The following is a 27,348-nucleotide window of genomic DNA, read 5'->3' as shown; positions in this document are numbered from 1 at the left end:
TCATCTGAAAGACGGAACCTCCGACAGTGCAGTGCTCCCTCAGTACTGTCCCTTCGACAGTGCAGTGCTCCCTCAGTACTGCCCCTCCGACAGTGCAGCGCTCCCTCGGAACTGACCCCTCCGACGGTGCGGCGCTCCCTCAGTACTGCCCCTCCGACAGTGCGGCGCTCCCTCAGTCCTGCCCCTCCGACAGTGCGGCGCTCCCTCAGTCCTGCCCCTCCGACAGTGCAGCGCTCCCTCGGTGCAGCCCCTCCGACAGTGCAGCGCTCCCTCAGTACTGCCCCTCCGACAGTGCAGCGCTCCCTCAGTACTGCCCCTCCGACAGTGCAGCGCTCCCTCGGTGCAGCCCCTCCGACAGTGCAGCGCTCCCTCTGTACTGCACTGGAGTGTCAACTTAAATTCTTGTGCTCAAGTCTTTGGAGTTGCGTCTTGAACCCACAACTTTTTGACTCGGACGAGAGAGCGCTCCCCACTGAGCCACAGCTGATGCCTAATACAGTCCGGTCACTGAAGGGAGCGGGGTTTATCGCTGGATGTCAGGTTGTCGATCTAATGCACTGCTGCTCGGTTCACAGATCGGGAGGAGGCGGAAGCTGAACCCGGAGCCCAAGAGGTGGCCCAGGCTGTGGAGGCGAATGAGGAGCTGGCCAAGGACCCCCCGGGACCCTCCGAGCTGGCTAAGGATGCCCCGGGACCCTCCGAGCTGGCCAAGCAGGAGGTCTTGGTCCAGTACCTGAAGGATGCCCTGACCTTCGCGGTGAAAATCGAGGGAGCCATCGAGACCGTCTGCAAGTTCCTCACCTCCAAAAACTCCTCCGGTAGGTTGACGGCAGTCGGCTGGGGACGGGGTGGGTGAGGGGGCAGAGGGGACTGTGCGTTTACTGTCTACCTGCTGTTCCCAGTGGTACAGGAGGCGATCCAGTTCTTCGTGACCAACTCCGAGTTTGGGATCTCGCGGGCGCTGGTCGGGATGAGTCAGATGCTGCCCCTGGTCTGGTCGAAGGAGGCTGGCGTGAAGGAGGCTGTGACCGAAGCCTACAGACGCCTCTACCTCAAATCCAACGGGCAGAGGTAGGTTAACACCCGCCCTCCCTCTCCCAGTGTGGTTGCGGTGGAGTAGGGGGGTGTACCATTCTCATTGTGAGTTCAGACATTTGAGACTCTGGGATATTCAACCCTATGGGTATCTTGAGCTGATTCACCAGCCCTGTCCTCGCACCCCCACCCCAAAACAACCCAGGGGGTCGCTGTACAGGGAGCAGGAACCCGGGCTGATTCACCCCCTCCCTAACCCAGGGGTCACTGGACAGGGATCAGGAGCAGGAACCCGGGCTGATTCACCCCCTCCCTAACCCAGGGGTCACTGGACAGGGATCAGGAGCAGGAACCCGGGCTGATTCACCCCCTCCCTAACCCCGGGGTCACTGGACAGGAATCAGGAGCAGGAACCCGGGCTGATTCACCCCCTCCCTAACCCAGGGGTCACTGGACAGGAATCAGGAGCAGGAACCCGGGCTGATTCATCCCCTCCCTAACCCAGGGGTCACTGGACAGGGATCAGGAGCAGGAACCCGGGCTGATTCACCCCCTCCCTAACCCAGGGGTCACTGGACAGGGATCAGGAGCAGGAACCCGGGCTGATTCACCCCCCTCCCTAACCCAGGGGTCACTGGACAGGGATCAGGAGCAGGAACCCGGGCTGATTCACACCCTCCCTAACCCAGGGGTCACTGGACAGGGATCAGGAGCAGGAACCCGGGCTGATTCACCCCCTCCCTAACCCAGGGGTTACTGGACAGGAATTAGGAGCAGGAACCTGGGCTGATTCACCCCCTCCCTAACCCAGGGGTCACTGGACAGAGATCAGGAGCAGGAACCCGGGCTGATTCACCCCCTCCCTAACCCAGGGGTCACTGGACAGGAATCAGGAGCAGGAACCCGGGCTGATTCACCCCCTCCCTAACCCAGGGGTCACTGGACAGGGATCAGGAGCAGGAACCCGGGCTGATTCACCCCCCTCCCTAACCCAGGGGTCACTGGACAGGGATCAGGAGCAGGAACCCGGGCTGATTCACACCCTCCCTAACCCAGGGGTCACTGGACAGGGATCAGGAGCAGGAACCCGGGCTGATTCACCCCCTCCCTAACCCAGGGGTTACTGGACAGGAATTAGGAGCAGGAACCTGGGCTGATTCACCCCCTCCCTAACCCAGGGGTCACTGGACAGAGATCAGGAGCAGGAACCCGGGCTGATTCACCCCCTCCCTAACCCAGGGGTCACTGGACAGGAATCAGGAGCAGGAACCCGGGCTGATTCACCCCCTCCCTAACCCAGGGGTCACTGGACAGGGATCAGGAGCAGGAACCCGGGCTGATTCACCCCCCTCCCTAACCCAGGGGTCACTGGACAGTGATCAGGAGCAGGAACCCGGGCTGATTCACCCCTCCCTAACCCAGGGGTCACTGGACAGGGATCAGGAGCAGGAACCTGGGCTGATTCACCCCTCTCCTTAACCCAGGGGGTCACTGAGGTCCCCCTACCCCCTCACCCCTCTCTCCCCTGGCTCTCTCTCTCTCTCCCCTGGCTCTCTCTCTCCCCTGGCTCGCTCTCTCTCTCTCCCCTGGCTCTCTCTCTCCCCCTGGCTCTCTCTCCCCCTGGCTCTCTCTCTCCCCCTTGCTCTCTCTCTCCCCCTGGCTCTCTCTCTCTCTCCCCTGGCTCTCACTCTCTCCCCTGGCTCGCTCTCTCCCCTGGCTCTCTCTCTCCCCCTGGCTCTCTCTCTCTCTCCCCTGGCTCTCGCTCTCTCCCCTGGCTCGCTCTCTCCCCTGGCTCTCTCTCTCTCCCCTGGCTCTCTCTCTCTCCCCTGGCTCTCTCTCTCCCCTGGCTCTCTCTCTCTCCCCTGGCTCTCTCTCTCTCCCCCGGCTCTCTCTCTCTCTCCCCCGGCTCTCTCTCTCTCTCCCCCGGCTCTCTCTCTCTCTCCCCCGGCTCTCTCTCTCTCTCCCCCGGCTCTCTCTCTCTCTCCCCCGGCTCTCTCTCTCTCTCCCCCGGCTCTCTCTCTCTCTCCCCCGGCTCTCTCTCTCTCTCTCCCCCGGCTCTCTCTCTCTCCCCCGGCTCTCTCTCTCTCCCCCGGCTCTCTCTCTCTCCCCCGGCTCTCCCTCTCTCTCCCCCGGCTCTCCCTCTCTCTCCCCCGGCTCTCTCTCTCTCTCCCCCGGCTCTCTCTCTCTCCCCCGGCTCTCTCTCTCCCCCTGGCTCTCTCTCTCTCTCCCCTGGCTCTCACTCTCTCCCCTGGCTCGCTCTCTCCCCTGGCTCTCTCTCTCTCTCTCCCCTGGCTCTCTCTCTCCCCCTGGCTCTCTCTCTCTCTCCCCTGGCTCTCGCTCTCTCCCCTGGCTCGCTCTCTCCCCTGGCTCTCTCTCTCTCCCCTGGCTCGCTCTCTCCCCTGGCTCTCTCTCTCTCCCCCGGCTCTCTCTCTCTCCCCCGGCTCTCCCTCTCTCTCCCCCGGCTCTCCCTCTCTCTCCCCCGGCTCTCTCTCTCTCTCCCCCGGCTCTCTCTCTCTCCCCCGGCTCTCTCTCTCTCTCCCCCGGCTCTCTCTCTCTCTCCCCCGGCTCTCTCTCTCTCTCCCCCGGCTCTCTCTCTCTCTCCCCTGGCTCTCTCTCTCCCCTGGCTCTCTCTCTCTCTCCCCTGGCTCTCTCTCTCTCCCCTGGCTCTCTCTCTCTCTCTCCCCCGGCTCTCTCTCTCTCTCCCCCGGCTCTCTCTCTCTCTCCCCCGGCTCTCTCTCTCTCTCCCCTGGCTCTCTCTCTCTCTCTCCCCCGGCTCTCTCTCTCTCCCCCGGCTCGCTCTCTCTCTCTCCCCCGGCTCGCTCTCTCTCTCTCCCCCGGCTCGCTCTCTCTCTCTCCCCCGGCTCGCTCTCTCTCTCTCCCCCGGCTCTCTCTCTCTCCCCCGGCTCTCTCTCTCTCCCCCGGCTCTCTCTCTCTCCCCCGGCTCTCTCTCTCTCTCCCCCGGCTCTCTCTCTCTCTCCCCCGGCTCTCTCTCTCTCTCCCCCGGCTCTCTCTCTCTCTCCCCCGGCTCTCTCTCTCTCTCCCCTGGCTCTCTCTCTCTCTCCCCTGGCTCTCTCTCTCTCTCCCCTGGCTCTCTCTCTCTCCCCTGGCTCTCTCTCTCTCCCCTGGCTCTCTCTCTCTCTCTCCCCCGGCTCTCTCTCTCTCTCCCCTGGCTCTCCCTCTCTCTCCCCCGGCTCTCCCTCTCTCTCCCCCGGCTCTCCCTCTCTCTCCCCCGGCTCTCTCTCTCTCTCCCCCGGCTCTCTCTCTCTCCCCTGGCTCTCCCTCTCTCCCCTGGCTCTCTCCAGGGGAGGCCCCTTCCTGCTGTGTGTGTGTGGGGCTCAATACTGCACCTTGTGAGAGATCAGGCTAACTCCGCATAGGCCGGGAATGAAGCCTGGGCCTTTCCTGCTCCGTGTGGGGCGCTCAGTCCCGCCCACTGGGCGAGATCAGGCTAACTCAGCACAGGCTAGGAATGAAGCCTGGGCCTTTCCTGCTCCGTGTGGGGGCGCTCGGTCCCACCCACTGGGTGAGATCAGGCTAACTCAGCACAGGCTAGGAATGAAGCCTGGGCCTTTCCTGCTCCGTGTGGGGCGCTCGGTCCCACCCACTGGGTGAGATCAGGCTAACTCAGCACAGGCTAGGAATGAAGCCTGGGCCTTTCCTGCTCCGTGTGGGGCGCTCGGTCCCACCCACTGGGTGAGATCAGGCTAACTCAGCACAGGCTAGGAATGAAGCCTGGGCCTTTGCTTTGTGTGCGTGCGCCCTGAGTGGGAGCCGCGCCCTGAGTGGGAGCCGTGTCCCGGGGACTGTTTGAACCGTTAACTATTCTCACCGCTCTCCCTTCAGCTCCAAGCCGCAGACCCTGGTGCAGAACCTGACGGCCCTGATCTTTGATTCCAGCATGGACACCGTCAAATGTCTGGAAGAATTGGTGAGTTCCCGGGGGTCGCTGTCGGAGGGAAGTGCAAACCTGGTCCCCCCCCCCCCCCCCCCCCCTCTCTAATTTGTTGTCACCGTTCCTCGCCACGTCTCATTGCCCTGTTTAGCTCCTGTGCTTCCCCCTGGGAAAGGACCCCACGACTAGATTGCCCCCTTGGCTGATCAAGAAACTCCCCCCGCGTCCCTGTCATTTGACCCCTTTCACATGGGGAGAGTGAGGCTGCGTCACCTTGAACCCCCATCAGCTCATCCCTCCGAACCAACTTTCCTGAACCTCAATTCCCCTCAGAACCAACTTTCCTGAACCTCAATTCCCCTCAGCCCCATTTTCTCTCCCTGCCTCCTATCTCGGGGCTAAAGTCCCCAATTATCCCCCGCCCCCCCCTCCCCTCTCTCGGCAGGGGCTAAATTCTCTCAATTTGCCCCCCTTTTTCGGCAGGGGGGTGTGGGGTGCGTGCTACGGTCCCCGACTTGCCCCTTTTTCTCAGGGGAGGGCTCGAGTCCCCCAATTTGCCCCCTTTCTTCGGGGAGGGCGCAAATCCCGTGACTTGCCTGCCCCTTTCTTTGGTGGGGGGGGGAGCGGTTTAATTCCCCTGACCAGCCCCCTTTCTCAGAACTGAAGTTCCCCGGTCTAACGCCCGCTGTCTGTGCTCGGCGTTGAATTCTGCTCGGGGAGGCGTCACATACCCGTTAAACCCGACTCTCTCCCTCCCTATCTCTATCTCTCCCTCTCGCCTCAGGTCAGCGACTTTGTCCGGAACGACGAGGTGGAGCCGGCGGTGATCCAGCTGCTGTGGGAACGCCTCACTGAGAAGGTGGCGTGTTCGGCGGAGGAGAGGCGGGCCGCTGTCATCCTGCTGGGCATGGCGGCTCGGTGAGTGCCAGGGGTGAGCTCTGCCCATCCTGCTGTTGGAGACGGGCAGGCAGGCTGTGTGATTGGGGACTGGGTAGGTCAGCGGGTCGGGTACTGACCTTTCACCTTCTGGGAGTGTTTGATGGGACAGTGTAGAGGGAGCTTTACTCTGTATCTAACCCGTGCTGTACCTGCCCTGGGAGTGTTTGATGGGACAGTGTAGAGGGAGCTTTACTCTGTATCTAACCCGTGCTGTACCTGCCTTGGGAGTGTTTGATGGGACAGTGTAGAGGGAGCTTTACTCTGTATCTAACCCGTGCTGTACCTGCCCTGGGAGTGTTTGATGGGACAGTGAAGAGGGAGCTTTACTCTGTATCTAACCCGTGCTGTACCTGCCCTGAGAGTGTTTGATGGGACAGTGTAGAGGGAGCTTTACTCTGTATCTAACCCGTGCTGTACCTGCCCTGGGAGTGTTTGATGGGACAGTGTAGAAGGAGCTTTACTCTGTACCTAACCCGTGCTGTACCTGCCCTGGGAGTGTTTGATGTGACAGTGTAGAGGGAGCTTTACTCTGTATCTAACGCGTGCTGTACCTGCCCTGGGAGTGTTTGATGGGACAGTGTAGAAGGAGCTTTACTCTGTACCTAACCCGTGCTGTACCTGCCCTGGGAGTGTTTGATGTGACAGTGTAGAGGGAGCTTTACTCTGTATCTAACCCGTGCTGTACCTGCCCTGGGAGTGTTTGATGACTCTGTATCTAAACAGTGCTGTACTCTGTATCTAAACCGTGCTGTACCTGCCTGGGTGTTTGATGAAGAGGGAGCTTTACTCTGTATCAAACCCGTGCTGTACCTGCCCTGGAGTGTTTGATGGGACAGTGTAGAGGGAGCTTTACTCTATATCTAACGCGTGCTGTACCTGCCCTGGGAGTGTTTGATGGGACAGTGTAGAGGGAGCTTTACTCTGTATCTAACCCGTGCTGTACCTGCCCTGGGAGTGTTTGATGGGACAGTGTAGAGGGAGCTTTACTCTGTTTCTAACCCGTGCTGTACCTGCCCTGGGAGTGTTTGATGGGACAGTGTAGAGGGAGCTTTACTCTGTATCTAACCCGTGCTGTACCTGCCCTGGGAGTGTTTGATGGGACAGTGTAGAGGGAGCTTTACTCTGTATCTAACCCGTGCTGTACCTGCCCTGGGAGTGTTTGATGGGACAGTGTAGAGGGAGCTTTACTCTGTATCTAACCCGTGTGGAACCTCTCTCTGTCTCTCCCCCAGCGGTGAGCCGGAGATCGTGGGGAGTAACCTGGAGACTCTGTTCACAGTCGGACTGGGAGCTCGAGCAAAAGAGGATTATCAGCTCGCCCGAGACATCTGCCTCACCATCGGAAAGATTTCACACTGCAAGAAGGTGCGATGCGGAGGGGCTTTACCCCCTCGACAAGAACAGCTTCAGCGTAGTTTAAAAACGTCCCAAGGCGCTTCACAGGAGCCTAAATCCAACCGAGTTTGACACCGAGCAGCGCAAGGAGATATTCGGACAAATGACCAAAGGCTCGGTCACAGGTTTTAAGGAGCGTCTTAAAGGAGGAGAGAGAGAGGCGGAGAGGTTTACATAGAAACATCGAAGATAGGAGCAGGAGTAGGCCATTCGGCCCCTCGAGCCTGCTCCGCCATTCAATGCGATCATGGCTGATCATCCAAATTCAGTGCCCTGTCCCTGCCTTCTCCCCATATCCCTTGATCCCTTTAGCCTTAAGAAATATATCCAACTCCTTCTTGAATATATTTAATGAATTGGCCTCCACTGCCTTCTGTGGTAGAGAATTCCACAGGTTCACCACTCTCTGGGTGAAGAAATTCCTCCTCATTTCAGTCCTAAATGGCTTACCCCTTATCTTTAGACTGTGACCCCTGGTTCTGGACTCCCCGACCATCGGGAACATCCTTCCTGCATCTAGTCTGTCTAGTCCTGCCAGAATTTTATACATTTCAATGAGATCCCCTCTCATTCTTCTAAACTCTAGCGAATATAAGCCCAATCGACCCAATCTCTCCTCATACGTCATTCCTGCCATCCAGGTATCAGCCTGGTGAATCTTCGCTGAACTCCTTCCATGGCAAGAATATCCTTCCTCGGATAAGGTGACCAAAACTGCACACAATACTCAAGATGTAGCCTCACCAAGGCCCTGTACAACTGCAGCAAGACATCCTTGTTCCTGTACTCGAACCCTCTCACTATGAAAGCCAATATACCATTTGCCTTCTTAACCGCCTGCTGCACCTGCATGCTTAGCTTCAGCGACTGGTGCACAAGGACACCCAGGTCTCGTTGCACTTCCCCTTCTCCCAATCTATTGCCGTTCAGATAATAATCTGCCTTCCTGTTTTTGACACCAAAGTGGATAACCTCACATTTATCCACGTTATATTGGGCAGAAGCATGGCAGATGCAATTACCCAACCTGTCCAAATCATCCCTGGAGTTTCTCGGCATCCTCCTCACAGCACACAAGCCCACCCAGCTTTGTGTCGTCTGCAAATTTGGAGATATTACATCTAGTTCCCTTGTCTAGATCATTAATAAGTTTAGGAAGGGAATTCCAGAGCTAGGGGCCCAGGCAGCTGAAGGCACAGGGATGTGAAGAGGCCAGAATTGGAGGAGCGCAGAGATCTTGGAGGGTTGCAGGGGCTGGCGGAGGTTACAGAGATAGGGAGGGGGCGAGGAGGTGATGCAAGGATTTGAAACAAGGTTGGTGAATTTTAAATGGCTGGACCAGGAGCCGATGTCGGTCAGCGAGCACGGGGTGCTGGGAGAATTGGAGGGGGGGGCGCTTCTGCTGTGTGTGTGGGGGGGCGGGGAGGGGGCTCAGTATCCACACCGGGTGAGAATCAGGCTAACTCCGCACAGGCCGGGGATGGAGCCTGGGCCTTTCCCGGGGTGGGTGGTCGGCGGGTGTTTGTGTTATGACGGGAGCCTGATTGCCATCACTCACGCTGGGCCCCTCCCGCTTTTTCTTCCAGGGGCCGCCGGGAGAGAGCACCACCCCTTTCCGCCTGCCCCGCGATCACCCGCTGTTTGCCCACCTCTCCGAAGCCGTGACTGAAGGTAAGCGTAAGCCTAGGCCTGTGCCCGCACCCCGGGGGTTTGGGAGGGTGGTGGGGTGTGGGGGAGGGAACGAGGCTCCCCTCGCTCAGCTTACTGATTTGATTGCTCTCTCTCTCTCCCTGTCCTCTCTCGTTCTGTCACCCTCACAGGTTTCTCCTTGCCCAGCCTCCACTGGCGCCCGTTCACTGCTGCCGCCGTCGGGCTGCTGTACCAGCTGGCCGAGAACCCCGACCGGCTGTGCGGAGCCCTCCTGCTTCGCTGCGCCAGCCTGCTGACTGACCACTGCGCACTGAGGGAGGACGCGGAGGAGGAGGCGCCGGCCGCCGGCCAATCAGAGGAGAGTTCAGAGGGCAAAGGTGAGAAGGCGCTTGGCGATGGCATGCTTCCCCCCCCCCCCCCCCCCCCCCCCAAAACGTATGGTCCGTGCCCAAGGTGCTGGCTTTGCTGGATCGACCGCGGCTGAGCCGCAGGGCCCCATAAAGTGGCATAAACCCATGAAGGAACCTATAACACTGGCATCTATCCGACAATGCGGAAAACTGCCCAGGTATGTCCTGTCCACAAAAAGCAGGACAAATGCAACCCGGCCAATTACCGCCCCATCAGTCTACTCTCAATCATCAGCAAAGTGATGGCCGGTGCCATCGACAGTGCTATCAAGCGGCACTTACTCACTTATAACCTGCTCACTGATGCCCAATTTGGGTTCTACCAAGACCACTCTGCTCCAGACCTCATTACAGCCTTGGTCCAAACATGGACAAAGGAGCTGAATTCCAGAGGTGAGGTGAGAGTGACTGCCCTTGACATCAAGGCAGCATTTGACCGAGTGTGGCATCAAGCAGCCCGACTAAAACTGAAGTCAATGGGAATCGGGGGGGAAACTCTCCACTGGCTGGAGTCATACCTAGCACAAAGGAAGATGGTTGGAGATCAATCATCTCAGCCCCAGGACATCGCTGCAGGAGTTCCTCGGGGCAGTGTTTTGCCCAACCATCTTCCGCTACTTCATCAATGACCTTCCCTCCAACATAAGGTCAGAAGTGGGGATGTTTGCTGATGACTGCACAGTGTTCAGCAGACCATTCGCAACTCCTCAGATAATGAAGCAGTCCATGCCCGCATGCAGCAAGACCTGGACGACGTTCAGGCTTGGGCTGATAAGTGGCAGGTAACATTCGCGCCACACAAGTGCCAGGCAATGACTATCTCCAACAAGCGCGCGCCTAACCACCGCCCCTTGACATTTAGCGGCATTACCATCGCCAAATCCCCCACCGTCAATATCCTTGGGGTCACCATTGACCAGAAACTTAACCGGACCAGCCACATAAATACTGTGGCTACAAGAGCAGGTCAGAGGCTGGGTATTCTGCGGCGAGTGTCTCACCTCCTGACTCCCCAAAGCCTTTCCACCATCTACAAGGCACAAGTCAGGAGTGTGATGGAATACTCTCCACTTGCCTGGATGAGTGCAGCTCCAACAACACTCAAGAAGCTCGACACCATCCAGGACAAAGCAGTCCGCTTGATTGGCACCCCCATCCACCACCTTAAACATTCACTCCCTCCACCACCGGTGCACCGTGGCTGCAGTGTGTACCATCTACAAGATGCACTGCAGCAACTCGCCAAGGCTTCTTCGGCAGCACCTCCCAAACCCGCGACCTCTTCCACCTAGAAGGACAAGGGCAGCAGGCGCATGGGAACACCGCCACCTCCAAGTTCCCCTCCAAGTCACACACCATCCTGACTTAGAAGTATATCGCTGTTCCTTCATCGTCGCTGGGTCAAAATCCTGGAACTCCCTCCCTAACAGCACTGTGGGAGCACCTTCACCACAACGGACTGCAGCGGTTCAAGAAGGCGGCTCACCACCACCTTCTCGAGGGCAACTGGGGATGGGCAATAAATGCTGGCCTTGCCAGCGACGCCCACATTCTATAAACACATTAAAAGAAATTGCCCCATCGTGCCTGTGCTGACTCTTTGAAAGAGCTATTCATTTAGTCCCAGCTCCCCCTGCTCTTTCACCAGAGCCCTGCAAATTTCTCCTTTTTGAAGTATTTATCCAATTTCCCTATTGAAAGTTACCATTACATCTGCCTCCGCCACCTTTTCAGGCAGTGCATTCCAGATCTCTCAAACTCAAAAACTTCCAGTATGATTTGGACAGGTAGGGCGATTGGGCAGAAGCATGGCAGATGCAGTATAATGTGGATAAATGCGAGGCTATCCACTTTGGGGGCAAAAACAGGAAGGCAGATTATTATCTGAACGGCAATAGATTGGGAGAAGGGGAAGTGCAATGAGACCTGGGTGTCCTTGTAAGCATGAAGGTAAGCATGCAGCAGGTGCAGCAGGCGGTTAAGAAGGCAAATGGCGAGAGGGTTCGAGTACAAGAACAGGGATGCCTTGCTGCAGTTGTACAGGGCCTTGGTGAGACCGCACCTTGAGTATTGTGGGCAGTTTTGGTTGCCTTATCTGAGGAAGGATGTTCTTGCCATGGAGGGAGTGCAGCGAAGATTCACCAGACTGATACCTGGGATGGCAGGAATGACGTATGAGGAGAGATTGGGTCGATTGGGCTTATACTCGCTGGAGTTTAGAAGAATGAGAGGGGATCTCATTGAAACTTATAAAATTCTAACAGGACTAGACAGACTAGATGCAGGAAGGATGTTCCCGATGGTCGGGGAGTCCAGAACCAGGGGTCACAGTCTAAGGATAAGGGGTAAGCCATTTAGGACAGAGATGAGGAGGAATTTCTTCACCAGAGAGTGGTGAACCTGTGGAATTCTCTACCACAGAAGGCAGTGGAGGCCAATTCATTAAATATATTCAAGAAGGAGTTGGATATATTTCTTGAGGCTAAAGGGATCAAGGGATATGGGGAGAAAGCAGGAACAGGGTACTGAATTTGGATGATCAGCCATGGTCTCATTGAATGGCGGAGCAGGCTCGAGGGGCCGAATGGCCTACTCCTGCTATGTCTAAACAAATTCTCCTTCTCTTCCCCCCCCCTCTGGTTCATTTGTCAATGACCTCAAATCTGTGTCCTCTGGACACCGACCCTCCTGCCAGTGGAAACAGAGTAAATCACTGGTTAGGCCTCAGCTGGAGTATTGTGGTCAGTTCTGGGCACCGCACTTCAGCAAAGATGTAAAGGGCCTTTGAAAGGGTACAGAGGAGGTTTACCAGGGATGAGGGACTTCAGTTATGAGGAGAGGTTGGAAAAGTTAGGCCTGTTCTCCTTGGAACAGAGAAGGTCAAGAGGTGACCTAATAGAGGCTTTCAAGATGGTGAGAGGTTTTGATAGAGTAGATGGTCAACAGCCAGAGGTCACAGATTTTAAAATCATTGGAAAAGATCGCGAGGGGAGATGAGGAGAAATGCTTTCACTCGGAGAGTTGTCTGGATCGGGAACGCTCTCCCTGAAAAGGTGCCGGAAGCTGATTCCATCGATGATTTTAAGAGGGAGTTGGACGGATGAGGAATTTACAGGGTTACGGACAAAGAGCGAGGAAGTGGGACTGAGCACGACTGCTGTTTCAAAGAGCCAGCACAGGCACGACGGGCCGAATGGCCACTTCCTGTGTTGTAGGTTTGTCTGATTCTAACGAAGGAAAAACTGTCAAAACTCTCTGATTTTGACCGCCTGTGTTCTGCTTGGGAGGTGGGGCCGCTGATGTAAAAAGACTACTGAGCATTTGGTTTGAGTATAGAACAAGGCTTTAATCAACTGTTTCAAAACCCTGAGATTTCTAGTTACAATCACTAGTTCCTGGTTACAGAAACATCCTGAGCAAGCTGGGCCCATGCCCGAGTATTTATACTCCTTGGACGGCGCCACCAGCTGGCCGCCCAGTGTTACTTCATGAGTCATGATCAGATTCCCTTTGCCGTAGATTGTCCGGATTCTCAGCCTGGGTTGCCGGTCTACCGCCTGACCAATCTGGTCTCCCTCGTGGGGCACGTGGCCCTCCAGCAGATGGTGCATCTCGAGCGAGCGGTTCGGGCCCGGAGATGCAGCGCCGCAGGGTGAACCGGGAGCAGCGGAGACGCCAAGGAGAAGACCCGGAAGCAGAAGGTCCAAGGTGAGCGCTCCCCCCGGGGCTGGGGTGGGACTGGAGCCCTCGCCCCTGCGGGCAACTGGAGCCCCAATCTCTGACCCCCCCCCCGGAGGGGAAATGGAGCCCTGACCCCTGGGGGCAACTGGAGCCCCAATCCCTGACCCCCCGGAGGGGAAATGGAGCCCTGACCCTGGAGACAACTGGAGCCCCAATCCCTGACCCCCCCGGAGGGGAAATGGAGCCCTGACCCCTGGAGACAACTGGAGCCCCAATCCCTGACCCCCCCGGAGGGGAAATGGAGCCCTGACCCCTGGGGACAACTGGAGCCCCAATCCCTGACCCCCCCCCCGGGGGGGGGAAATGGAACCCTGACCCCTGGGGGAGCCGCAGCCCTCGACTCAACCCTGCCCTCGACTCGACCCTTCCCTCCGCTGGAGGAGCCGGAGCCCCCCCTGACCCCTGGCCTTCCTCCCCCCTCGAGTTCACAACTGCACCCACCCCCCAAGAAGGTCTTTGATAAAGTCCCACATAAGAGGTTACTGTGCAAAATTAAAGCACATGGATTAAAAATTGGTTAACACAGGAAACAGAGTAGGAATAAATAGGACTTTTTCGGGGTGGCAGGCGGTGACTAGTGGGGTACCACAGGGATCAGTGCTTGGGCCCCAGCTATTCGCAATATATATCAATGGTTTGGATGAGGGAACCAAATGTAATTTCCAAGTTTGCTGATGACATGAAACTCGGTGGGATTGAGAGTTGTGAGGAGGATGCAAAGAGACTGCAAGGCGATTTAGACAAGTTGAGTGAGTGGGCAAGTACATGGCAGATGCAGTATAACGTGGATAAATGTGACTGTAAGGCTGGGGCTTCTTTAAACTGGTTTAAAGTAATTTTCCTGGTCTTGCAGCCTTTGCCTGCACCCAGACCAATGCCAATAAAACCAATTTTAAAACAGCGGTCACGAATCGCTACCCCTCCTTCCAGTTCTGACTGCAGGGCTTATAATGATATTAAAACAGACACGTAGTTTGGATGAGAGAAAAAAATCAAGTTTTATTAACTAAAAGAAACTATAATCAAAATATCAAACTATCCCACACGAACACAGTAATTACAGTAAAGTTGCTTAAAATGGGGTAAGGCCAGACGGCAAAAACGAGGGGTAAGTGACCACAATGTTGGTTAAACAATCTTGGCAATATCCCCTTAAATTGCCATCCCCCAAACTCCTTAACTAGGTTGTTTTGCTGAGGAGTCAGAACACCCTGCTCACCTGTGGTCCAGCGAAGTGAGAGAGAGAGAGAGAGAGAGAGACTCACCTATGGTCCCAGGAAGTAAAAAAAGAGAGAGCTTCTCAGCAACTATCTTATATATCTGGTGAGCCCCCCCCCCCCTCCCCCCTGCTGTTCTGCCCTGCAAGGGCTGTGTGCAAAACTCCCCGCCCAAAGGGTCCAATACACAAGAGAAAGCTGTGATTGGCTAACTCAAAGTGGTTAGACTGGGTTAATGTGTCTTCCGGAGCTCCCTGGGCTGAAACAAAAGGGAGATACAACTGCTCTATTGTCCAGTGCTGGGTGATTTAGACCCATTCAATTCTTAAACGTTTCCCATTCAAGGTACAAAAGTCTCTTCTGCAGTTTAGATGTATCCACTCGATATACAAACAAATGCTAATAGCATTCAATTGCTTTGTAAACAAAGCATTGTCCTTTGTCTTCATTGAACCTTACTTCCAGACACACACAGCTGTATTCCAAACCCCTCTTGTCATTCGGCCATGTGGTGTGACAGCCATTTTTACCCCTGGAAATTTTAAAGCACAACGCCCAGGGATTCTTTAATCAAAAAAAATTGATCTTCAGAACTGTAAATTATTGCGAATTCTTACATGAAGTTATCCACTTCGGTAGAAAAAACAGAAAGGCAGAGTATTATTTAAATGGTGATAGATTGGGAAATGTTGATGTACAGAGGGACCTGGGTGTCCTTGTACACCAGTCACTGAAAGCAAACATGCAGGTGCAGCAAGCAGTTAGGAAGGCAAATGGTATGTTGGCCTTCATTGCAAGAGGATTTGAGTACAGGAGCAAGGATGTCTTACTACAGTTATACAGGGCCTTGGTGAGACCACACCTGGAGTACTGTGCGCAGTTTTGGTCTCCTTACCTAAGAAAGGATATACTTGCCATAGAGGGAGTGCAGCGAAGGTTCACCAGACTGATTCCTGGGACGGCAGGACTGTCGTATGAGGAGAGGTTGGGTCGACTAGGCCTGTATTCACTAGAGTTTAGAAGAATGAGAGGGGATCTCATTGAAACGTATAAAATTCAGACAGGGTTAGACAGACTGGATGCAGGGAGGATGTTTCCCCTGGCTGGGGGGTCCAGAACGAGGGGTCACAGTCTCAGGATACGGGGTAGGACATTTAGGACTGAGATGAGAAATTTCTTCACTCAGAGGGTGGTGAACTTGTGGAATTCTCTACCACAGAAGGCTGTGGAGGCCAAGTCACTGAACATATTTAAGAAGGAGATAGATAGATTTCTAGACACAAAAGGCATCAAGGGGTATGGGGAGGGAGCGGGAATTTGGTATTGAGATAGAGGATCAGCCACGACCATATTGAATGGCGGAGCAGGCTCAAGGGCCAAATGGCCTACTCCTGCTGCTCATTTTTCTATGTTTCTAACACAATAATTCCCAATTTCATATAATCAAGACATGTCCAAATTCTTCACTCGCCCTTGACGTCGGCACCTGAATAGTGTCGCTTACCCCCTGACCTCCAATCCCGTGCCCAATGTTCCCGCTAAGGTGCGCGCGCGGCCCCCCCCAGTAATCTGAAATGTTCCCCGCAGGCCGCTCACCAGCTGTTACATTGTAAATACCGCGCACGCACCGAAATTTAAAGGGACCGTGCATTAAAAAGAAAGAGAGCGCAAAGTGCAGCTTACAGGGAAAATTGCTCCTGCCCCAACCCCCCGGCCTCCAGTCCCCCCCTTTCCTCCACACACTTCCCTCCATGTGTTGGAATATTGAGTCTCGTCTCTCCGACTCGAACCTAATCGATCCATGGGAAACTCCTCCCCTCCCTCAGCCTGCCATCAAACTACAATCTCAACCTTTCCCCCGACCCCTGCGCCATGACACGCTGCGCCCGCCCCCCCCCCCCCCGGCCCCTGCCTTGAACCGTGACCCTCCCCACTTCAAGACTTCTCAACAGTGAGGGATTTAAAAGTTTTTTTTTGTGTCTCTCTCCCGTTCCCGAAGAGAGCGAGCACGAGCGCCATCGAGGAGGAGCTGGGATTGGTGGAGGCCTCGGCCGACGACACAGAGGCAGAGCTGGTCCGCAAAATCTGTGATGTGGAACTGCTCGATGGTGAGTTACCCCCACAGGGTGATGGGGCGGGGTGGGTGCTGGGTGGAGGAGATTAAATAGGTGGATAGAGTCCATGATAGGGGAGAGTGTACATGGGCTGTGGGAGGAGATTAAATAGGTGGATAGAGTCCATGATAGGGGGAGAGTGTACATGGGCTGTGGGAGGAGATTAAATGGGTGGGTAGAGTCCGTGATAGGGGAGAGTGTACATGGGCTGTGGGAGGAGATTAAATGGGTGGGTAGAGTCCGTGATAGGGGAGAGTGTACATGGGCTGTGGGAGGAGATTAAATAGGTGGGTAGAGTCTATGATAGGGGGAGTGTACATGGGCTGTGGGAGGAGATTAAATGGGTGGGTAGAGTCCATGATAGGGGAGAGTGTACATGGGCTGTGGGAGGAGATTAAATGGGTGGGTAGAGTCCATGATAGGGGAGAGTGTACATGGGCTGTGGGAGGAGATTAAATGGGTGGGTAGAGTCCATGATAGGGGAGAGTGTACATGGGCTGTGGGAGGAGATTAAATGGGTGGATAGAGTCCATGATAGGGGGAGTGTACATGGGCTGTGGGAGGAGATTAAATGGGTGGATAGAGTCCATGATAGGGGAGAGTGTACATGGGCTGTGGGAGGAGATTAAATGGGTGGGTAGAGTCCATGATAGGGGAGAGTGTACATGGGCTGTGGGAGGAGATTAAATGGGTGGGTAGAGTCAGTGATAGGGGAGAGTGTACATGGGCTGTGGGAGGAGATTAAATGGGTGGGTAGAGTCCGTGATAGGGGAGAGTGTACATGGGCTGTGGGAGGAGATTAAATGGGTGGGTAGAGTCCATGATAGGGGAGAGTGTACATGGGCTGTGGGAGGAGATTAAATGGGTGGGTAGAGTCCATGATAGGGGAGAGTGTACATGGGCTGTGGGAGGAGATTAAATGGGTGGGTAGAGTCCATGATAGGGGAGAGTGTACATGGGCTGTGGGAGGAGATTAAATGGGTGGGTAGAGTCCATGATAGGGGAGAGTGTACATGGGCTGTGGGAGGAGATTAAATGGGTGGGTAGAGTCCATGATAGGGGAGAGTGTACATGGGCTGTGGGAGGAGATTAAATGGGTGGGTAGAGTCCATGATAGGGGAGAGTGTACATGGGCTGTGGGAGGAGATTAAATGGGTGGATAGAGTCCATGATAGGGGAGATTGTACATGGACTGTGGGAGGAGATTAAATGGGTGGGTAGAGTCCATGATAGGGGAGAGTGTACATGGGCTGTGGGAGGAGATTAAATGGGTGGGTAGAGTCCATGATAGGGGAGAGTGTACATGGGCTGTGGGAGGAGATTAAATGGGTGGGTAGAGTCCATGATAGGGGAGAGTGTACATGGGCTGAGGGAGGAGATTAAATGGGTGGGTAGACTCCATGATAGGGGAGAGTGTACATGGGCTGTGGGAGGAGATTAAATGGGTGGGTAGACTCCATGATAGGGGAGAGTGTACATGGGCTGAGAGAGGCGATTAAATGGGTGGGTAGAGTCCGTGATAGGGGGAGAGTGTACATGGGCTGTGGGAGATTATTAAATGGGTGGGTAGAGTCCATGATAGGGGGAGAGTGTACATGGGCTGTGGGAGGAGATTAAATGGGTGGATAGAGTCCATGATAGGGGAGATTGTACATGGACTGTGGGAGGAGATTAAATGGGTGGGTAGACTCCATGATAGGGGGAGAGTGTACATGGGCTGTGGGAGGAGATTAAATGGGTGGGTAGAGTCCGTGATAGGGGGAGAGTGTACATGGGCTGTGGGAGATTATTAAATGGGTGGGTAGAGTCCATGATAGGGGGAGAGTGTACATGGGCTGTGGGAGGAGATTAAATGGGTGGGGAGAGTCCGTGATGTATAGATTTTTTGGACTCGTGGGGAATTGGGGATCGGGTGTGAAAGTGGCGTTCAGGTAGATCATCAGCCATGATCTCATTGAATGGCGGAGCAGGCGCGAAGGGCCGAATGGCCTACTCCTAATTCTATGTTGTTATAGGGGAGAGTGCACGGGAGGGTGGGGGGGAGGAGTCTGACTGGAGGGGGGGCGAGAATCAATGAGGGGTTCGGTGGTCCCTCCCACTCCGTTATTTGAACGGTTACAGATACTGTGCAGTGTGTCACTCCCTCCGTCTCCTTGCAGATCGGCAGCTGCTCTCCGCCTTCGTGCCCCTGATTGTGAAGATCTGCAGTAACCCCGGCAAGTACAGTGACCCGGACCTGGCCGCGGCCTCCTGCCTTGCCCTCTGCAAGATCGCCATGGTGAGGTAAGGGAGGCGCCCACTCTGAGCTCAGGGGCGGCAAGGGCTGTGCTGGGGTGACTGGGTGCCCGGGGGAAAGAGGTGTTGTTTATGTGTCGGGGACGAGGGGGTGGTTTGTGTGTGTGTGTCAGGTGGCGGGGGTTGAATAGCAGGTGTGTGATGGGATTGGATCAGAGACTGGCCATAAATAATGGGTGTGAGATGGGATTGGATCCGAGACTGACCAAGGGTAGCGGGTGTGAGATGGGATTGGATCAGAGCCTGGCCAAGGTGTGTGTGTATGTTGGTGGGGCAGAAGAGGGGAGTGTGTGTGTGTTGGGCATGTAACTAAAGGGTTGGGCAGGTAACTGTGGGGTAGATTGTGTATCGGGGAGGGGGGAGACTGACGTGTAACTGTCCAGAGGGTGGGGTGTGAAACGTTAATGTAATGGTTGATCGTGGTGTTCAAGACCCCTCCCTCCTCCGTCTCTCTCCACAGTCACGATTTCTGTGAGAAGCATCTCCGCCTCCTGTTTACTATGCTGGAGAAGTCGGCCCAGCCCACCATCCGCTCCAACACCATGGTGGCCCTCGGTGACCTCTCCTTCCGTTTCCCCAACCTCATCGAGCCCTGGACCCCGCACCTGTACGCCAGGTAAACTGCCTCGCCACTCATCCAGGTACCTTCAGCCCATCCTCCTGCTGTCAGGGCGGGTGAGAGATTCCAGCGGATCAGAGACTGGCCAAGGGTAGCGTGTGTGAGATGGGATTGGATCAGAGACTGGCCAAGAATAGAGGGTGTGAGGTGGGATTAGCTTAGTGACTGACCAAGGGTAATGGTATGAGATGGGATTGGATCTGAGACTGGCCAAGAATGAGGTATTTCCCCTGTCAGTGACTCAGGGCGCTGGGGGAGAGGGGTTACTGAGTGATAGTGAGAGGGAGCTGGATTAACATCAGTAGAGATACAGTCAGTAACACGGTGCTGAGGGAGAGGGGTTACTGAGTGACAGTGAGAGGGAGCTGGATTAACATCAGTAGAGATACAGTCAGTAACACAGGGCTCTGGGGGAGAGGGGTTACTGAGTGACAGTGAGAGGGAGCTGGATTAACATCAGTAGAGATACAGTCAGTGACACGGTGCTGAGGGAGAGGGGTTACTGAGTGACAGTGTGAGGGAGCTGGATTAGCACCAGTAGATATACAGTCAGTAACACGTTGCGGGGGAGAGGGGTGTTGAGTATTTTAAACCAACACTCGACACAAGGTTTTAGATAGTTATTGAAGTGGTCTTTATTACACTGGTGGGGAGACGATCTCTACTGGCGCACCAGGAGACTTCTCCAAATTGATACAGTAATCGTTACATATTTATGCATTCAAAAGTTATGGTAGCATCGTGCACAATCCCGTTACACTGTTTTAATTGGCTTAAAGCCCGTGTGCACAGTTGCTAATTCCCTATCTCGCGTCTCTCAACCTTTCGCCTATATTTTATTGTCACATGATCTTTATGATCTCACCTGTTACTTTTTGTAACCTTTAGTAAAACCACATGTCTGCATTTCTGTCTCGCTGTGGCCCGTGTGGTTTTACTTATCTCTAGGTTCCATAGTTTCCGGTCAATCATAGACCTTGTGGTCAGCATGTCTGAGCTGTCTCCGCTGGTCTCTGTTCTCAACCGTCTCTAGTGTGCAAGCTGCATTGTTAACCCCTTAATTCCTGAAGGGCGCCGATGCCCAATTTCAGGGGTTACTGAGTGACTGTGAGGGAGCTGGATTAACGTCAGTAACGTGCTGGGGAGAGGGGTATTACTGAATGACAGTGTGGGGGTGCTGGATTAACATCAGTAGAGATACAGTCAGTAACACAGGGTGCTGGGGGAGAGGGGTTACTGAGTGACCGTGTGAGGGAGCTGGATTAACATCAGTAGAGATAGTCAGTGACAGGGTGCCGCTCTGATGCTGCGCCCACCCCTCTGCCGTGCTCCTCTCAAACTCCCCTCTCCCTTGCCCAGGTTGCGGGACAGTTCACCGACAGTGCGCCGAACGGCCCTGATCGTGATGACCCACCTGATCCTCAAGGACATGGTCAAGGTGAAAGGTCAGATCAGCGAAATGGCGGTACTGGTCATCGATGAGGACGAGGGCATCGCCATGTTGGCCCGGAGCTTCTTCAACGAGCTGTCGAACAAGGTACGCTTGGGGCACGAGGGAGGGACTGGGGGGAACGGGACTGGAGCTGGGTGGGGTGGATATGGGAGTGACACACACTCTGATATGGAAGTGACGCGCACACTCTGATATGGGAGTGACGCACACACACTCTGCTATGGGAGTGACGCGCACACTCTGATATGGGGGTGACGCGCACACACTCTGCTATGGGAGTGACGCGCACACTCTGATATGGGAGTGACGCACACACTCTGATATGGGAGTGACGCACACTGATATGGGAGTGACGCACACACTGATATGGGAGTGACGCACACACTGATATGGGAGTGACGCACACACTGATATGGGAGTGACGCACACACTGATATGGGAGTGACGCGCACACTGATATGGGAGTGACGCGCACACTGATATGGGAGTGACGCGCACACTGATATGGGAGTGACACACTCTGATATGGGAGTGACGCGCACACACTCTGATATGGGAGTGACGCGCACACACTCTGATATGGGAGTGACACACTCTGATATGGGAGTGACACACTCTGATATGGGAGTGACACACTCTGATATGGGAGTGACACACTCTGATATGGGAGTGACACACTCTGATATGGGAGTGACACACTCTGATATGGGAGTGACACACTCTGATATGGGAGTGACACACTCTGATATGGGAGTGACACACTCTGATATGGGAGTGACACACTCTGATATGGGAGTGACACACTCTGATATGGGAGTGACACACTCTGATATGGGAGTGACACACACACTGATATGGGAGTGACGCGCGCACTCTGATATGGGAGTGACACACACTCTGATATGGGAGTGACACACACACTCTGATATGGGAGTGACGCGCGCACACTCGGAACGTGAAGGAGTCGGTCATTAACACTGCCTCCTGGTGAGCATGGAGATACTGCAGCTTGATGTGCCTCCCCTCTCTCTCCCTCTTGTACAGGGGAACGCCGTGTATAACCTGCTACCAGACATTATCAGCCGACTCTCGGACCCAGAGTGCGGGGTTGAGGAGGAGCCTTTTCAGACCATCATGAGGTGGGCGGGGCGGGGCGGAAGAACGGAGTGGGGTCTTGGAGGCCTGGTCCCAGGGAGGAGGGGGGTTGCGGAGACCTGGTCCGAGGAGAGTGGGAGGGGTGGCGGGATCTTGGAGACCTGGTCCTAGAGAGGTGGGGGTGTGTGTCCGGGAGGCCTGGTCCCGGGCTGGGGGGGAGATGATCAGTTGGGGCCTGGTCCCAGGGAGGGGGATGTGTCGGGCGGGGCCTGGTCCCGGGGAGGGGGGGATGTGTCGGGCGGGGCCTGGTCCCGGGGAGGGGGGATGTGTCGGGCGGGGCCTGGTCCCGGGGAGGGGGGGGGGGGTGTCGGGCGGGGCCTGGTCCCGGGGAGGGGGGGATGTGTCGGGCGGGGCCTGGTCCCGGGGAGGGGGGGGTGTGTCGGTCGGGGCCTGGTCCCGGGGAGGGGGGGGGGGGGGTGTCGGGCGGGGCCTGGTCCCGGGGGGGGGGGGTGTCGGGCGGGGCCTGGTCCCGGGGGGGGGGGGTGTCGGGCGGGGCCTGGTCCTGGGGGGGGGGTGTCGGGCGGGGCCTGGTCCCGGGGAGGGGGGGATGTGTCGGGCGGGGCCTGGTCCCGGGGAGGGGCGGCATGTGTCGGGCGGGGCCTGGTCCCGGGGAAGGGGGGGTGTGTCGGGCGGGGCCTGGTCCGGGGGGGGGGGGGGGGGAGGAGAGAGAGATGTGTCGGGTGGGGCCTGGTCCCGGGGAGGGGGGATGTGTCGGGCGGGGCCTGGTCCCGGGGAGGGGGGGGGGATGTGTCAGGCGGGGCCTGGTCCCGGGGAGGGGGGGGGGATGTGTCGGGCGGGGCCTGGTCCCGGGGAGGGGGGGGGATGTGTCAGGCGGGGCCTGGTCCCGGGGAGGGGGGGGGGGATGTGTCGGGCGGGGCCTGGTCCCGGGGGGGGGGTGTCGGGCGGGGCCTGGTCCTGGGGGGGGGTGTCGGGCGGGGCCTGGTCCCGGGGAGGGGGATGTGTCGGGCGGGGCCTGGTCCCGGTTGGGGGGGGGGGGGGGGGAGATGTGTCGGGCGGGGCCTGGTCCCGGGGGGGGGGGATGTGTCGGGCGGGGCCTGGTCCCGGGGAGGGGGGGATGTGTCGGGCGGGGCCTGGTCCCGGGGAGGGGCGGCATGTGTCGGGCGGGGCCTGGTCCCGGGGAAGGGGGGGTGTGTCGGGCGGGGCCTGGTCCGGGGGGGGGGGGGGAGAGGAGAGAGAGATGTGTCGGGTGGGGCCTGGTCCCGGGGAGGGGGGATGTGTCGGGCGGGGCCTGGTCCCGGGGAGGAGGGGGGATGTGTCAGTCGGGGCCTGGTCCCGGGGAGGGGGGGGGATGTGTCGGGCGGGGCCTGGTCCCGGGGAGGGGGGGGGATGTGTCGGGCGGGGCCTGGTCCCGGGGAGGAGGGGGGGGTGGAGATATGTGTCGGGCGGGGCCTGGTCCCGGGGGGGGGGGGGGATGATGTGTCGGGCGGGGCCTGGTCCCGGGGCGGGGGGGGGGGGGATGATGTGTCGGGCGGGGCCTGGTCCCGGTGGGGGGGGGGGGGAGATGTGTCGGGCGGGGCCTGGTCCCGGGGGGGGGGGGGATGTGTCGGGCGGGGCCTGGTCCCGGGGAGGGGGTGATGTGTCGGGCGGGGCCTGGTCCCGGGGAGGGGGGGGGGGGTGGAGATATGTGTCGGGCGGGGCCTGGTCCCGGGGGGGGGGGGGATGATGTGTCGGGCGGGGCCTGGTCCCGGGGAGGGTGGGGGGGGATGTGTCGGGCGGGGCCTGGTCCCAGGGAGGAGGGTCTGGAAGGCCTGGGGGTGGGGAGGGGGTTCTGGGGTGGGGGCCACGTAGGGCCTGGTCCCTGGGGGTGGGGAGGGGGCTCCAGGGTCGGGGGTCACGTAGGGTTTGGGCATGGGGGTGCGGGGGGCTCTGGGGAGGCCTGGTCCCGGGGGAGAGAGGAGGGAGTCTCCTTTGTGTCGTTGGGCCTACTGTCCCCCCAACCCTTGGCTTGTGTTCGTGAGATTGTGCTGTTCGCTGACCACGAGCCTGTCTTTACTTTTTCTCAGGCAGATGTTCAGCTACATCACCAAGGACAAGCAGACAGAGAGCCTTGTGGAGAAACTGTGTCAGAGGTTCCGGACCGCCAAGTGAGTGTGCTGACAGCGAGTCCACGAGGTGTGGTGTGTGGGGGGGGTAGAGAAAGAGAATGTGTCCTAGGAGTGTCGCCCCAGCTCCCCACTGACGTTACAGGAGTCAAACCATTCTCCCAGAACATAGGAACAGGAGGAGGCCATTCAGTCCCCTTGAGCCTGTCACCATAGGAACAGGAGGAGGCCATTCAGCCCCCTTGAGCCTGTTACCATAGGAACAGGAGGAGGCCATTCAGCCCCCTTGGGCCTGTTACCACAGGAACAGGAGGAGGCCCATTCAGCCCCCTTGGGCCTGTTACGCAGGAACAGGAGGAGGCCATTCAGCCCCCTCGAGCCTGTTACCACAGGAACAGGAGGAGGCCATTCAGCCCCCTTGGGCCTGTTACGCAGGAACAGGAGGAGGCCATTCAGCCCCCACAAGCCTGTTACCACAGGAACAGGAGGAGGCCCATTCAGCCCCTCGAGCCTGTTACCACAGGAACAGGAGGAGGCCATTCAGCCCCCTTGGGCCTGTTACCACAGGAACAGGAGGAGGCCATTCAGCCCCCTTGGGCCTGTTACCACAGGAACAGGAGGTGGCCATTCCGCGGGCCTGTTGCCATAGGAACAGGAGGAGGCCATTCAGCCCCCTTGGGCCTGTTACCATAGGAACAGGAGGAGGCCATTCAGTCCCCACAAGCCTGTTACCATAGGAACAGGAGGAGGCCATTCAGTCCCCACAAGCCTGTTACCACAGGAACAGGAGGAGGCCCATTCAGCCCCTCGAGCCTGTTACCACAGGAACAGGAGGAGGCCATTCAGCCCCCTTGGGCCTGTTACCACAGGAACAGGAGGAGGCCATTCAGCCCCCTTGGGCCTGTTACCACAGGAACAGGAGGTGGCCATTCCGCGGGCCTGTTGCCATAGGAACAGGAGGAGGCCATTCAGCCCCCTTGGGCCTGTTACCACAGGAACAGGAGGTGGCCATTCCGCGGGCCTGTTGCCATAGGAACAGGAGGAGGCCATTCAGCCCCCTGGGCCTGTTGCGCCATTCAATTAGATCCTGGCTGATCTGTATTTCAACTCCATCTACCCACCTTGGTTCTGTACCCCTTCATAACCCTGCCTAACAAAAATCTATCGATCTCAGTTCTGAAATTTTGAATTGACCCCCAGCCTTTTGGGGGAGAGAGTTCCAGATTTCCACGAGCCTTTGTGTGAAGAAGTGCTTCCTGGCATCGCCTCTGAACGGCCTAGCTCTAAATTTAGGGTTGCACCGGGCCCCCAGCAGAAGTAGTAGTTTCGCTCTATCTACCTTATCAAATCCTTGCATCATAAGCACCTCAATTAGATCGCCCCTTAATCTTTTATACTCGAGGGAATACAAGCCCAGCCTATGCAACATGTCCAGATAATTCAACCCTTTTAGCCCCGGTATCATTCTGCTGAATCTGCGCTGCGCCCCCTCCAGGCCAGCAGGCGTAACAGGACGCGTTTACCGGTGGGATTAGTGGGCAAATGCTCAAGCAGGAATCTCTTGTTAAATTTCAGATTTCAGCCGTGCTCAGTTGGTAGCGCACTATCCCCTCTGGCCGTGGGTTCGAGCCCCACTCCGGAGGTTGGAGCCCCATAATCCCAGGCCGACACTCCTAGTGCTGCGGAGCAGACACCATCAGAATGGCAGTACTGAGGGGGTGCTGCACTGTCGGAGGGGCAGTACTGAGGGAGCGCTGCACTGTCGGAGGGGCGATACTGAGGGAGCGCTGCACTGTCGGAGGGGCAGTACTGAGGGAGCGCTGCACTGTCGGAGGGGCAGTACTGAGGGAGCGTTGCACTGTCGGAGGGGCAGTACTGAGGGAGCGCTGCACTGTCGGAGGGGCAGTACTGAGGGAGCGCTGCACTGTCGGAGGGGCGATACTGAGGGAGCGCTGCACTGTCGGAGGGGCAGTACTGAGGGAGCGCTGCACTGTCGGAGGGGCAGTACTGAGGGAGCGCTGCACTGTCGGAGGGGCAGTACTGAGGGAGCGCTGCACTGTCGGAGGGGCGATACTGAGGGAGCGCTGCACTGTCGGAGGGGCAGTACTGAGGGAGCGCTGCACTGTCGGAGGGGCAGTACTGAGGGAGCGCTGCACTGTCGGAGGGGCAGTACTGAGGGAGCGCTGCACTGTCGGAGGGGCAGTACTGAGGGAGCGCTGCACTGATGGAGGGGCAGTACTGAGGGAGCGCTGCACTGTCGGAGGGGCAGTACTGAGGGAGCGCTGCACTGTCGGAGGGGCAGTACTGAGGGGGTGCTGCACTGTCGGAGGGGCAGTACTGAGGGAGCGCTGCACTGTCGGAGGGGCAGTACTGAGGGAGCGCTGCACTGTCGGAGGGGCAGTACTGAGGGAGCGCTGCACTGTCGGAGGGGCAGTACTGAGGGAGCGCTGCACTGTCGGAGGGGCGATACTGAGGGAGCGCTGCACTGTCGGAGGGGCAGTACTGAGGGAGCGCTGCACTGTCGGAGGGGCAGTACTGAGGGAGCGCTGCACTGTCGGAGGGGCAGTACTGAGGGAGCGCTGCACTGTCGGGGGGCAATACTGAGAGAGCGCTGCACTGTCGGAGGGGCAGTACTGAGGGAGCGCTGCACTGTCGGAGGGGCGGTACTGAGGGAGCGCTGCAATGTCAGAGGGGCAGTACTGAGGGAGCGCTGCACTGTCGGAGTGGCAGTACTGAGGGAGCGCTGCACTGTCGGAGGGGCAGTACTGAGGGAGCGCTGCACTGTCGGAGGGGCAGTACTGAGGGAGCACGGCACTGTCTGAGGTGACGTCATTCGTATGAGATTGTAAACCAAGGCCACTATTGGAAGAAGAGCAGGGCGGAGGTCTCACTTGTGTCCTGGGCCAATATTTATCCCTCAACCAACATTCACTTAAAAAAGATTATCTGGTGCATTATCACATTGCTGTTTGTGGGAGCTTGCTGTGTGCAAATCGGCTGCCGCGTTTCCCATGTTACAACAGTGACTACACTTCAAAAAGTACTTCAATGGCTGTGAGGTGCTTTAGGACGTCCTGAGGTAGTGCAAGGCGCTATAGAAATGCAAGTCTTTTCCTGGGCATCGGACAGCTGAACTGCAGTGTGCCCCCTCTGCCACTAGAGGGTGGCCTAGCCTCACGACTCACACTCGCCCGTCAGTGAGGGAGACCCGGGGAAAAGACTGATGGTTATTGGTTTAGCCTGATCGCCGACCCGGTGTGGGACTGAGCCCCACACACACACACACCAGGAAAGGCCCAGGCTCCATCCCCGACCTGTGCTGAGTTAACCTGATCTCGCACCCGGTGTGGCACTGAGCCCCACACACACA

The 27,348-nt window shown here is 57.3% G+C and overlaps 1 protein-coding gene across 1 annotated transcript in view; it reads left to right on the top strand.

Moving 5' to 3' along the window:
- LOC147091281 (condensin complex subunit 1-like) overlaps nt 1-27,348 on the top strand; it is a gene marked incomplete at its 5' end in the record, with an annotated part of 45,385 nt that overhangs the window by 8,032 nt on the left and 10,005 nt on the right. Inside the window, 15 exon segments of the mRNA XM_085976705.1 lie at nt 576-818; nt 903-1,071; nt 4,879-4,963; nt 5,712-5,845; nt 7,099-7,231; nt 8,848-8,932; nt 9,082-9,288; nt 12,841-12,947; nt 12,950-13,029; nt 16,281-16,387; nt 18,553-18,676; nt 19,149-19,304; nt 20,667-20,844; nt 21,805-21,899; nt 23,940-24,020. Coding sequence (XP_085832831.1) covers nt 576-818; nt 903-1,071; nt 4,879-4,963; nt 5,712-5,845; nt 7,099-7,231; nt 8,848-8,932; nt 9,082-9,288; nt 12,841-12,947; nt 12,950-13,029; nt 16,281-16,387; nt 18,553-18,676; nt 19,149-19,304; nt 20,667-20,844; nt 21,805-21,899; nt 23,940-24,020 — 1,984 coding nt within the window.

This window comes from Somniosus microcephalus, unplaced genomic scaffold, assembly GCF_052327205.1.
Source record: "Somniosus microcephalus isolate GS21.2 unplaced genomic scaffold, FLI_Smic_1.0 unresolved_chr3, whole genome shotgun sequence".
NCBI classification, from domain to species: Eukaryota; Metazoa; Chordata; class Chondrichthyes; order Squaliformes; family Somniosidae; genus Somniosus; species Somniosus microcephalus.
Note: the sequence above shows the minus strand (reverse complement) of the source record. Positions and strands in the feature narration are given on the sequence as shown.